This window comes from Bidens hawaiensis, unplaced genomic scaffold, assembly GCF_021521415.1.
Source record: "Bidens hawaiensis isolate Kalapana, Puna unplaced genomic scaffold, B.hawaiensis_p1.1 tig00028273_1, whole genome shotgun sequence".
NCBI lineage: Eukaryota > Viridiplantae > Streptophyta > Magnoliopsida > Asterales > Asteraceae > Bidens > Bidens hawaiensis.
In genome coordinates, this window is record NW_027494609.1 from 86,516 (window position 1) to 101,327 (window position 14,812).

The 14,812-nt window shown below is 32.7% G+C and overlaps 1 protein-coding gene across 1 annotated transcript; it reads right to left on the bottom strand.

Moving 5' to 3' along the window:
- Window positions 1-8,621: 8,621 nt before the first annotated feature.
- Window positions 8,622-12,013, bottom strand: LOC143576717 (WRKY transcription factor 6-like). Its single transcript, XM_077060750.1, has 6 exons — window positions 11,708-12,013; window positions 11,490-11,570; window positions 11,187-11,336; window positions 10,898-11,095; window positions 10,063-10,176; window positions 8,622-9,244 (listed from the first exon to the last, which is right to left on the bottom strand). The coding sequence occupies exons 1-6, from the start codon at window positions 11,897-11,899 to the stop codon at window positions 8,672-8,674; spliced, it is 1,308 nt and encodes a 435-aa protein (XP_076916865.1). The 5' UTR covers window positions 11,900-12,013; the 3' UTR covers window positions 8,622-8,671.
- Window positions 12,014-14,812: the final 2,799 nt, after the last annotated feature.

Consider the following 14,812-nt stretch of genomic DNA (forward strand, 5'->3'; position numbering starts at 1 on the left):
CGAAATAGTATTTACCCTGGTGACACTGTTTCTTTTCTTTTTTACCCAAGTTAAGGTGTGAGGTTTTACTCTACGAAATTATTTAAGGCATCTATAGTACTGGGGTGTTTTCGAAGGTTTTTAGGCGTAACTGGTAAGGACGAGCGATAACCGAACCGTTAACCAACGAAATTGAATCTAATTTTAACCGAAAAATGATTCTCGGTTATTTATATATACCCTCGGTTAACCAATATTGACTGAATCGAATCATTCATAAATTCATATTTTTACAAGCTTTAATACCTCAGTTGTTAGAAATAACCCAATTATATGGTCATCATGATCATTTAATTAATGTTAGTTAAGATGACGTAACTATAAGGCTATGTGTAATGGATGGGCTACAAAATATGGCGTTTTGTGCCATATGGCGCCCAGTAAGCAAATGGTAGATTCTTGTTATAGGAGTGTAATGGTGTTGTAGCTCCCATATACATATATATGTATTTCATACACACACAACAATAAAATAGTAATACTTTATCAAATCTCGTAGGTGACAAATAACAACCCCCCCCCCCAATTTTATCGCCCCGGGGGCGGTGTTCCTCTCCAAAATCGCCCTTGTCGACCCCCTTTTAATCGTCCATTACGGATAGCCTAAGCCCCTGTACAATTACTTGATGGAAGTAATTGTAATAAGTTAAACGGGCTTTATGATTTCCCTTTAGATGCCTTTTAATGGAGGGAATACAAAGACTTCCATAACCGATCATCATTATTGATTATTATCATGGATCGTTAGTAATATAAAACTCAAAAGTACACCATTTAGAATTCTCTACCACTTCCCCATCAATCAAAGGCATCAGGACTCCTATGATTTCATTATCATCATCTTCATCAAGGATTACATTCCTACAAGCAAGTTTTATTATATTTTAATGTTTAATTAAGTTATCGATTGAATAATATGACTAGGGTACCATGTTCTTGACCCATGTTTAAAGATATATAATCAACATTATTTCATGTTTAGTGTCACAATTTCATGTATTTATACATTCTTTTCATTTAAATATGCATCTATTTTATGTATTTCTAAGTAAAAGCTTTAGCCCAAGTTTGATTTGGTTATTTATTGAAAAAACGAACCGAAATAAACCAAACCTTGCATACCTCTAGACGCAAGTTATTAAAAAAAATATTGTTAGTTTTTTCTTAATAATTTACCAAACATCTATTATTTTACTTTTTTATTCGGTATTCTTTATACCATGGATTTCAATTTTCAATAACCTGTTTTTTAACCACACACGAAGAACCCGTTTTATGACCCACAATCCAAAATTAAAATAGAACAAACTAATACATTCACAAAGAAAATAGGTATTATTATATTTAACTACACAACTTAAACGGAATTGAATCAAAACTGTAGTGTTCATACTTGTGAATTGGATCTTTTAGCAATTGACAGTTTTAATCCAATTCTAGAATATGGCATTTGGAACAAGATGACAGAGCATAGCATTGAGAACACTTTTAGAATCTTACTTTGGGACGAATAAAAAATGCACCTCTAGAAAAATAAAGTGAAGACTTATTGTGTGAAGCTTCCTAAAAAGCACTTGAACACGCGGAAGAATAAACACTAATTCAGTTTATGCATATATTCTTGACACGCACACTCTATCGGAGTATCTGGTGCATAACAAATGCAATCTCATCAACCGAGTTCCAAAATCTAGGTCTTGGAAACCTTGTCATAGCTAATGTCAATTACTAAGTTGTCGATTACAAAGATGCCACACGAAGATGAAACATAAAGAAAAAAAAAAGTGGGCTTCAATATTTTGAGACAATGAAACGGAAATCAATACTCTAATATCAATTCCAAAATTCAGATGAGGGAAATGAAAGAAACAAGCTAGATGTTGTACCTTTTTAATATAAACTCTAAATTTATATGACTATAGTGATTTCATATAAATTTAACTAAAAAACCTATTATTTATTATCTTACATGTTCACCATAGGACCATAGATTGTCCATGAAATTTTAGTTTATTATTATTATTATTATTATTATTATTATAACTATTGTACCATTTTAAAATGAAATTATAAATTTATTTTATGTTCCCTTTACAATTTCAAGTAATATTGCACCTTCCAATATCTTGAAAGGATGGGAAACACACCTCTTAAACAAAATTTTGACTTTTATATATGGTCAACCAGCTTATCTTTTATTATAATTCAACAGACTTTGACTTTTGCATCTTGTGAAAGGCTCTAATTCCACTTTAATATTATATTAAAATCCAACCCAGCCAAGAAAATAAAGGAAAAGAAAGGAGCACATGAGATAAAAATGTTTAAATTGTACCTTTAAAATTTCAGTAACTTTTGATCAATAGTTGGTTTATTTTTGCTTCTCTTTGTTCATAGAGAATGATATAAACATAAACATACACAAGTAAGTTTATTTTTAACAAAAGTACAAACAAGTTATATTTTGTGTTTGTATTTAATGTTTTAATTAAAATTTATTTTCTTAAAAAAGATTTTTTATCGACTATTAACTATTCCTAAATCCATCTAGCCTGTCTATCGTGGTGTTTGAACCTTCGATCTCCAAAGAGAGAAAACACATATCGTCAAATACCATTAGGTCAAATGTTTTTATTTGTTTAATTATGTTAAAATTAAGTTTTTATTTGCATTTAAAAATTGTTGACTTGATATTATACCAAAAATATTTTACTTGTGGAATATGGTTCCTGGTTTATTTTGAGGCCAGATCTTCCATGTGATAAAAGGGCAAGAGCAATAAATGCCAATGAACGGCTCCCAAATGCCTCATGATTTCATTTCACACTACATGTTCCTTGAAAATTATGCTCCATGTGACATTGAAGTTTAAGAATATAATAATAAAAAAAACATTATAAAATTAAACTAAAAAGGATGGGTGTTCACATACCACTTTAGACGGTTTTAAACAATAAACCTACTTGAACCGTTACGTACGGTTTCAAAGAAACGATGCAACACATCACTAGTTTTTCTCTCACAATACTATAAAAAGTGTAAAATTAAATTAAACAAGGACGGTATCCGACCCTTTGTTTTAAACATTTAACAGTTTGACCTTGTTTAATTCTTATTAGAATCATTAGTTTCGTTAATAAAGCCATTAACTATCTGGTCCAATGACATGACGGGATGGTTGATCTGCAGTTTGTTTTTTAAGAGATAAAATGTCTACAATCTGCGTATCACATCCGCAGACCTTAGTAGAAGAATATGTGGGTCAAAGGTCTGCAGTATGTAATTAGAAGGTTGTTGGTTTTTTAATTTTGCATACTATTAAAATAAACCGAAATACAATTGTCTAGTTTAGCCGTTTAGGGTTAATGATTCAATTTCCTCAACAAAAATCAAACCCAAGTCTTTTCAATATGAGTTCTCAAATGTTATATACGTTGATTTCAACTTTCAAATACACGCAAACCAGATAACTAATCGCACAACTGAGGTGAACAGAGAAAGTTTAAATTACATTGATTCATCCATTCTAAACTATGTAATATGCCCCTTTTTTAACCCATAGAAAATGCTTTGCCTTCATCTAGTCGCATGTTCTTATTGTAGAATGTATATGTAGGTTTGCCGTTGAAAAATTTATAATTTCCGCATTTCTTGATAGCCACAAAAAAACGTATTGTTATAGTAAGTGTAGCTTTCAACTCCCTCCCGTGTCAACATGAAATTGTCATGTCATTGGAGACCTAGGATGTCTAGTAACGAATGGTATTCAATTCTTAAGAGTTTGCACCATGATCTTATGCTGTACCATATGGTTTTTACGAACTCGCACGTTAGTATAAGCTCTGTTGATTCCGGCCATACCCCATAAAGAGGACACTTAATTGATGGTACCACTTCTGAATAATGATTGATGATTGAAATTTATTCGAAAGCGCTCTCCAAACAAAAAAAATATAATATATTGATACCATTTTGACCAACAAATAATGGATTGTCTTGGAGCGATGTTTTACATTCAGTCTCATACTTGAGAGACTTTATAGTGAATTTACGTGTCCCAACAATATCTATCTGTCTTCATTGTCTGAAAGTGTTAACCACCCAAACTACTCAATGCATTCTTATGGTTATATTATTTCTACAATTCGGTTGGTTTCCTGATCTCTCCTCAAGCTCTAACACCATACTACATGATCGTCTTCCTTTTTGCATCTATCATTTTACCGGATTCAAGCCTAAACATTCATAAAAATCCTCAAAATTTGTATGTGTATAAATATTGATTGACCTGTGTATTTTCTTATTAGTTTATGAGATTTATATGTTATTACAACAACCATCATGATACTCAGTAGCATACTTTAAATCAAAGCTATTGGTAGGGTCTAGAAGGGTGAAATGTTGCCAAATCGTACCTCTATCCCAAAGATAGGGAGATTGCTTCCAATGATACTCCTGGCTAGAAAACTTTATCGGATAATTAAAAAAAAAGAAAAAATAATTAAAAAATAAAAGAATTATGTGGTTCTAGCTATAAAATAAATAAATAGAAAAACGTTTTGAATAAATAAAATATTGTAATAATAACTAACAGAAATATAGAGTAATATAGAAAACTATAATATCGATCAAACATCTTCCAATGTCAAACGAGATGGATGAACATAATAAAATAGGTAAAACGATGCAAAAAGTACATCTAAAGTATATAGTTAAAACTTAGTCTCTAAGAGAAAGTTAAAGTAAAACATTTCCTTCTATTAAGGGTCATTAACAATAATCATACTTCTTTAAGAAATCATATCATCAATCATATCCTCAAAAAAATGTAAATATAACAAATCATGACTAATCCTTTCATCTTTAGTTAATTTAGGCCATCCTCTAAACCTCTGCACTTCTATTTAGTTAATTCTTAAGTTTTTGTTTGTAAGCATTTAATCAAAAAAAATATTAAAATGTCACATTGAATTTAAGAAAAAAAAATGAAATGACAAAGTAAAAAAGAGTTGGCGGCAGAGAAGCCACTCGAACACTTGATAAAGGAAAGGCTCTAAATCAATCGTATAACAACCAAATTCCAAAAGTGCACAAAAATGAAGTTGGTGGGCGAGATTTTTGTTCTACATTTTCTCTTTTGTGGCATTTAAAAAAAAATAAAGAACAAGTAGCCAGGTTTATTAAATAAAATTCTGATAATATATAAATCTTACAATCCTTTGGTCCTTAAAGACGTTATCATCTTATGAATTCTATCGACTACCACATTAATCGATTACTACACCTAAAGCAACCAACCATCTTGTTGGACGATAAATACCATCGTATATGTTTTATTCATAGTTCGATTTATTTTCACGAATATCTCATATTTGGTTGTCGTTATGTAACTACATGTCATGTAATTATTTAACACTTGCCCTACCCCCTACCCCACACACTAGACTCTCCCTTGCCCTCGTCTGATTCCCAGCCAACAAGACTCCCGACCCCCTCCCCCCACCCCGATGCTACTTTCACTACCACCAATTGGCATTGCAAAAGTGATGATAACTTGCCATCCCATGACCACTCGCTCCCGCCATGGTATAACAAAACATTGCGTGCCTATTAACCTTCACACGACCACTGGCAACCCATTTCTTCACTCCCCAAATCCCACTTGTATACCTTTAATGATCCAAATTAGAAAACGTTAATCACTGGCCAATATAGAGCACTGGTAAATAGCAATACGTGGCATCTTGTTCTTCGACCAACTAACTCCCACATCATTCGCTGCATTTGGAAATTTCGTCACGGAATGTAGGCTATGCGTGTCATGTGTAGAAATCTTTTCTACACATATCTACACATGTGCAGATAAACATTTAAAACAGAAAAATAAAATATGAACAAATTAGTTATATAATTTTTTATGTATATTACATAGTCATTTGTATGTAAGAAGTAAAAGTTTTTTAAAAAGAACTAACCATCGATGTAAAAATTAAACAATTGCGATTTGCTCCGAAGAAATAAAAATTTAGAAAATACGAACTATCCATTGAAATATTTAACGATTTTTTATACACATAATTTATACATGTATAGGTTTTGTAAATATTTAATTCTTTTTAAATCTTCACGGACTTTCTTTATGGGCCTTTTATATTTATTCAGCCCAGTTGAGCTCAACATGGATACTGACTCTTAGCCCACCATCTCTTTTTGGAGGTAACCGTCCACATTTTTATCGAGCAATAACCAAAATTCTCATTTTGTTTCAATCTTAAAGTTGAAAAGGTTGATAACAATAACAAATAGTGTGTAAAACCCATCGTTGTGGCAACACAACATGTATTCAGTAGGCATTGATAGGTTAATTTGTTACTTTATTGAAACTAAATCAAAAGGTTTAATTTGTAAACGCTCAAAAATTTGTTGGTAGCTTATGCTAGAAAAAGAAACATCTTTAAACAAGTATGGTACTGACATTAAGACAAATTAGTAAATGACACTAAACCAACAAAAATAAATTAGCAAACGTCAAGAATAATATCGGCACCGATGTAGCTTATAACAGAAAAAGGAATGGTAAACTCTCAAAATGGTATTAACATTCGTATAACTTATGGTAAATAAAATTAACGTAATTTTTTTAAAACAATTTACGGTACCAACCCTAAACACAAAAGGTATATTAGTAAACGTTCAAAAGAGTATCGGCACTCGTAGGTTTTGTCACAAAAAATAACAAATTAAAAAAAAATTATATATTATCCGATGACATGGCATTACCATTGGTTGTCAATGGCCCAATAGCATCATACTATCATTGCTCAGACACTACATATTAATATAATAGCACGTAAGACCAAGTGTAGTGGGCAGTAATATGGGCGACAAAATGAGATTTTGGGGCGAGAACACCGCTCCTTAGGCTACAAATGGGGCGATAGAGGGGAGGGGGGAGAACTATTTGTTGTCTGTTTGTGCGTGTGTGTGTATTATTATGTGTGTGTGTGTGATATATGTATATATGTGTGTGTGTGTATGGGGCTACAACACCATTACACCACTAAAACAAAAACTCATCATCTGCTGACTGAGCGTCACATGACGCCCTATTTTGTAGTCCCTCCACTACAGATAGCCTAATATTGTTGGTGACCATAATGGCATAATCCATATATTTCACACCATAAACACACTGACATTGAATAAATTGTTTTGACTCGTTTTGAAATAGTTATAAAGAACAAAATCCACCCTAAATACATCACACTATTAAACTAAACAAAATAGTTAAACAAAACTTTAACTGTAATTCCTAATAATACTTAAAACAATTAATACTCTCTATCTCTACGTACTAGATAAACATTTATCTTATTTAATCCCATTCTAGATAAACACCAACACACTTTTATTTTACTTTCGATACACCTCTTATAGTTTTGGGTTGCCCATGCTAAGCCCTTTTCAAGGGGTAAATAAAATCAACATTACATCCATCATTCTCACCCTTATTAATCTCCATGTTTACCTTGTAGATATCCTTGATTCCAAGTAATACTCGTCTTTGATCTAACAACCCATTCACGAACCCCGACTTCCCGCATCAACCAATAGGAATCATCACTTGTTGTCGGCATTGGGTCACGTATCAGAACAAGTTTCTTGTAGTGGAATGTCTGTAGCAATGCAAGAAGAAGAGGCCTCGGGACACTATGGGGGTGTTTGTTTTTTCTGAGAAGTTCTTCATGGTCTCTTTTGTCTACGTCGCACAGACCACGCATACATTTAGGTTCGCAGATTGTTTGTATTTCAGAAGACAGTTCATAAAAAAAGGTATGCGCGCCCTCTTATTCGCGCAGACATAGACCATCCACCTTTCACCTCTTCTGACCTCTTCCTATCTTTTATTTCATTCTAACTTCTCAAACCTAAAAACACAACTACCCTTCTTCAACCCTAACCTCGTCCCCTGCCCCTCCAGCTTTGATTCCCCCGGGCACCACATAGCTCGCCACTGCCACTGCCACCGCCGCACACATATGACGGCCACCGCTACGCCTCCCCCGCACAGGTCCGCCTAACAACAAGGTATTTTTTTGTATGGAATTTAGATTTATGTATTTTTTATTGTTGTTGGATAATTTTATTTTTGGTATAAAGCTAAATATTGAAAGTTTTAGCAGTGTTAAAAAACAAACAGTCTTCTTTTTGCAGACTGCAGAGATTTGATTCACCTCTTCTGCTACAGATGTCTGCAGATGTGGTTTGCAGACTGCAGACATTTTAGCTCTTAAAAAACAAACAACACCTGTATATTTCAGTCAGTATACCGTATACGTGTATGATGTATTATATATCAATACATACATGTAGCCAAAATAATATGGAAGAACTTGTGTTATATGTTGAAAAATCCCATATTTCTTCATTTCTATATTATAATATACAAAACTTGACAGTCTTAACTCTTAATATATATACATGGTAATATAGTCCAGAACTAAGGTTCAACATTCAACAGTGGATACAAGTTTCCGTATATACCTTTATAAACAACATGTATATATATCTCTCTTTTTCTCTTTACACAGTCATGCAAAGTTTGTGCTAGCTTGCTATATATATATATATTTTAACATCTCTTGAAACTATCATCATTTTTATCATCACTAATATCACCAGTACCATTGTTCTGGTTGTCATTGCCAATAATCGAGCCGATCGCTGCCACTAAAGCCGCCATAAAGTGTGGATTCGACGTGACAGCCGCAGTAGCCGCATTCATCATCTCCTGGTTGGAGCTCTGGACATCACAAAACTTTGTTGCATTGCTTTGTTGACCAGCCAAATGTCCTAAAGCCAGTGATCTGTTTGTAAGGTTATTATTATTTATATTATTATTATTATTATGCATGTTTGTTGAAAATGGGAAGTTAAAGGGTCTAGGATTGGTGAGGTCTAAGGTGACAGTTGGAAACGGTGCGGTGGCGGATAATGTTGTGGTTAGATGTGGAGGGTATGGAGAAAGCATGGCTGTGAAGTGGTGGTTGAGGTGATCTGAGCTTGATTTGGGACCGGAGAGTAGCATGGAGGCGGCGGCAGAGGTAGTGGAGGCCATTGCCATGGCGGCTTGTGGTAGCGGATGGTTGTGGGTACCTTCATATGTTGTTATTAGAACTGTTCGATCTTCTGCGCATCTTTGTACCTATAGAAGATTTTTGGTTAGAAGAAATAATATTGATACATAAGTACATAAGTAACAAATGTGTCATATGTTATGTAATTTATTACATGATCACATGCATGGAATGTATGCTAGTGCATTCTTTTAAGTTATTTGTTTGGCATTTTTCTAACTTTAAAATGTATGTATAAAGAAGTTGATTACGTTATACAGTATATCATGCATGTTTTATTGTTATATGGACACAAATTGTAAATATGATAAGTTTCTCGTGTACACCCGTAATTAAGTGTAACAAAGGCAAAATTGTTAAAAGTGAAAAAAGATGTATAAATTTACATTAATACTCTGAAAAGAAAATAACTTAGAATTACTATATATATTTGTTATAGCAGACATTTGACTTTTGTGTTGCATTTTCCCCTCTATATATATTTTCTTGTCTTTGGTTTAAACTTTAATTGTATTTGATCGAGCCGGATAGGCGGATATGATTTGAATTAATTGGATTAAAATATGTATGAATTTATAAGTAGAATTAGATTAGTCGTTAGAAAAAATAAATTCAAAATCGGATTATGATAAAACACGTATAACGAATACGATTTCACTTGTAGTTTATTTTTTAGTAACTATATTTTCAATCGTGAATCCCTCGGTATATTCAATCCATGATCTATCGGTAAGCTTTTATCGACAATTGTTTTACTCGTGCATTTTTACTGATGGATTAACAACAGCCACGTACAACCTTCATTGAGGGACCAACGAGGATTAGGTATATGTGTCGCTAAAGGTCCTTTGATATATTTGTAGTGTAAAGAAGAAAGTGAACATACTTGTTTGCGGACCGGACAACCTACAGCCATTGTGCATCGATAATAAGCCCGAGGACATGGATTCCCTTTTGCCATTTTTTGCCCGTATTTCCGCCATTGACAACCATCTGAAATCTGTAATATCAACTGCTATTAGGGTTTCTTCTATGTGTTTCTCTATATACCACTCTTGTCAAGTTTAAACCACACTTTTAATTAATAAAATAAACACAAGTAACTTATGATTTATAAAGTGAAAAGTTATTACAAACATATAAATTTTAGCTTTATATATATCGCATGTGCATCGAACTCCAAAGTCTAAATTATTAATGAGTAGTAATAACGAATTAAATTGAACAAACTTTTATTTTAATTTTTTTTTAAAATAAGGCATTGGTTTACATGAGGACCACTCAAGTCCACGACTCTTAAAAGTTTGACAATTTGTTTCTGCTGGTCAAACTTAATTGGAGACTTATATGGCCAACTTGCAAATTAATTTCAACGATCGATCTTACTTTCCTTTTAAGTTTTATTTAATTTTGATTTTAAATAGGAAAAAAGAACGTAATTTATCTTGAACAGAGTAGCTGAAAAACTCTTTTTCAGTCATGTAAAATTCTCTTATTCTGTATGTTTAGTATCTTGCTAGTTAGTGTTTTCTAATATATTACCGTCGTTTAAAAAAATATTAGATAAACAAATATTGTTCACAACACATTAATTAGTTTTTGAAAAAGGGTATATTTCATTATGGTATACTATAGGGTCTCAAAAGAATTTGTATATATCTACTATCTAGTAAGTTTTTTATATGTAATATATATGCATGAAGAATGAGTCTAGTACTAACCATGGATGCTTCGGACTGAGCTCGAACAGCCACACGAGCCCTTCTCATCGATGCTACAATGGCTCCTCGATCACTGTCTTTCGGTGAATCAAACTTAGCATCTATGTTATCCGGGCTATGAACTCTTGAATCAGTCTTGAGTTCCAATGGAACCAATAACCTTTGTTTTGTGTCTTCTTGGGCGCCATCATTAATCAACTATTTTTAAAATAAATAAATCCATTTTGTTTTAATTAATTGAGAAATAAGTATATATATTCATCAAATTATATACATCTATATTGATCACCTTAATATGGTTTGCAGTTTCATGAGGAATGATGTTTTCTTCAATATGCCTTCTTAAATATATGTACTTTTCCTTAACTTGAGTAACCATTGATCGTAAACCTTCGTTTTCTCGCTTCATGTTCTCCACTTCGGCTTGTAAAATCGCGAGCTTCGACAAAAGAATGGAGGGTGAATGAGTTTACTAGCTATTGTATTATATTTATCGAAAATTATTTATCGAAAATTAAAGAATTTAGATTTGTTATCTTTTTTTCAATAATAATTTAGTGTTCATTTATCGAAATTCACTATATATACATACCTTGTTAACAGATTGGCTATTTGTATGCAAAGATCCACCATTACTACTTGTTCTTTTTGTCGTAGTAAGATCCGAACCAACCTGTATAAATACATAAAAACATGCACACTGATTAATGCGTGTATAACTAACTCATCATCCTTATATGACGGTCGGCTGCAATCTAAACAAAAACCAATGAAAATCAAAATGAAGAAACAAGATCTTATTCATGTTACATTTAAGTTAAGTTGAAGCTCTTCATGGACCCTAATATCTTGTTGTTGTTCTTCTTTGACATGATGAACAACAGTCAATGGATTATTATTATTATTATTACTTGAGAAGAAATCCATCTCATGGTGAGTGAGTGGAATTAACTTGTGACCATCTAATGAATTAAGAACCATGTTCTCACATCTAGCTTCCATTATCAAAGAGAGAGATGTATAATATTAATGAGGAAGAACTGGATGGAATAGAAGTTTTAAAAGTCTACGGTTGGAGCGGAGATTAAGAAGAAGAAAGTGTGACCAAATGGGAAATGAAGTGAGGTTTGGAATATATATATATATATATGTATATGTATATGTATGTATACATTATAATAAAAGGTGTCAAGTGAGGTAAGATGGTGCGTCAAGGTACATGTGTCCTAGGAACAACCTTAACCCTAAACAAAACCATGAATTTTTTATATTTTATGTACTAATTAAACTTCAAATTTCACTTGTGTTTTGAAAAATTACTCATATTGACATATTTCATGTCATATTCATTAACTAATCTTTAAAAATTTGTGATAGGTTAATAAAAAAAAGAACATTTTGGATTTTTACATATAAAAAATAAGTTACCCAACCTAGGTTATCTCCTTCTTCATTCCTCTCCACTCCTGTTTATTAAAAAGTCAACTTTTCACATTTTTAAATTATAATCTTTCTGATTTCTAAAATGAATGTTAAAAAATTTATTTAGTTAATGCATGTAGTAATACTACGTTTTGTCCTTATTAGTTAAAATTACATTTTAAATACTTTTTTAATTACAAGAAAACCCCCAACCCTTTCTTCGTCCCTTTCTCAACACATTACCACAAGAAAAAGTCCTCAATCATGGTCGGAATGATTTTTCTATATTTTGTGATGGTTAAATTTCTCACAAGCAAACGTAAACTTTTCGAGTTGGGTCAGGTCAAATTTCTCACAACCGGACATTAAAACTTTTTTGTTTTAACAGCCCTAAAATTCAAGTTTTACAAAAAACATATCATAAATTCTAAGTTCATATTCACAAAACTCAAACTTAATTAACAAAACTAAACTATGAAAATGTAGGTTTAATTTGTAGCCTTCGAATGTTTTTTAACAAAGAGCCATTAAGACCCAAATATTAATACAAGCAAACTTGCCTTGAAATTGAATGAGGTTGAGCCTTGTATTAAGTGTGGTATTTAGAGGGAAGGGGGAAGTTAGCATCAATATCTTCGTGTGTACGTATGTGTAGTAACTTGACACATTTGAAGGTTTATTCTAATTTCTAAGGTGACCTCAAATATCTATAATTTGTAGCGAGTTCATGCCAAAATAATAAAAATAATGCATTTATTATGCCATTCGATAACTAAAACATTATTAAAAAGCAACAAAAGTAAAACATATAATGTTATAAATTCTCTAATTTATAATTAAGTTTTATATAAATTGTGTGTTAAAAATTATATTTGTGTCTTTTATATATCAATATCTGTAACATAAATAAGTAAATAATAAAAATTAACAAGCTTGAGCTTTTAATGAGCTGAGCTCGAGCCCTATTTTAATCCCTACCGATAAAACAGAGGTTTTTCAACTCGGCATAGGTGACAGTATACTCGACTAGACAATCCTAAGTAAAAACAGGTATCATCAATATTAAGTCAAAATGCATAGCTTGGATAAATAATCTAGCGATGGGTTACTGATAATAATTACCACACATTATCTGATTATCATATGTTGAGTTTGTGGAAGCTCGGGCCTCGGTTCGAGTTGCCGCACATGTCCAGCAAATTCGAGGAAACCAATTAAGACAAGTGAAAGATATTTCCAGTTTTCCACAAATGAAAATGTATCTTCATTTTGGGGAGAGTAGAAGAGTCTATGTTAACATTGAGAGTGCATACTATTCATATGGTATTTTAGAAATTTTCCTTTTAAGGAAAGTTCCTTATATTGATCTTTCAACCCTAAATCAATAGATTTAATTTAAGTTAAAAAAAAATAAAAGTACAAAACACTAGAAGGTGCATGTTAACCACTTGGGCTAGCTAAAGTGGCCAGCCAAATGATGGGTAAGAGTTTGATGTCGGTTGGCCTCTCAAGTTCGAATCTTGATGGCGACACGAGTTTTCTATTAGAGTGTCACTTTCCAGAGAGTTTGCTCTTGTGGGCGGACAACTCCTGTCAAGTGGCAGGGGCCTCGAAATTTTCTCGTGGAATGCCTAGCCAAACTCGGATGCCAAGCGTGGGCCCGGTTAAGACAACATAGTCTTGGCCCGAGTAGGGTGGTTGGGGCTCTCTCCGATATCTGTGGCTGAATATTCAACCACTATGAAAGTCACCGTTCGAAAAAAGAAGGTGCATGTTGACCGTTTGTATCATAACTATAAGGATCTTGAACATAAGTATTTACACATATATATGTGTAGAATTTTTATTGTCAAGGCTAAAGTGCTATTATTAATTTATTTTAACTTCTTGTGGACCGGTTCCACATATGATGCACGCCTGTCTTAGACCGGAAGTTTATGTGTAATTGACCGGTTACCGGCTTACACGTCAGATATGGAAATTGCAAAGAGTCAACGAGTTTGACTAGCAGCTCGTCATGGCCCCACACCAGACACAACACATTTGACGTCTTTGGTTGGTTTTCCGGATTGCATTTAAGTATTTTAACTTTTCTAGATAAGAGGCATACACGTTTTGGAGTTACCTTGTGTATAATAATTTAATAGACAAAGGAAATATGTTGTCTAGATTGTTAGGAATCCGTAGTGATAGAGCAAAAATGTCAAAAGCACCCCGTTACATCTTATCTATGTACGTAAGTCAAGTACCGGATCGATAATACACCAACTAAACGAATAAATCTCGTTTACATTAATCAGAAAATATAACTCAAAAAACTGATAAAATCTCTCTCAAACCCTAACTCGGTTACACCAACTTCACATCATCTAATGTTTAACCAGAACTCGGTTTATATAGACTAACCTAACTTACTAGTCAAGACATTACCAAATATAATACGAATATTGGATTTTAATAATCTCTATTAGATGGTATTGGCCGATAATAATC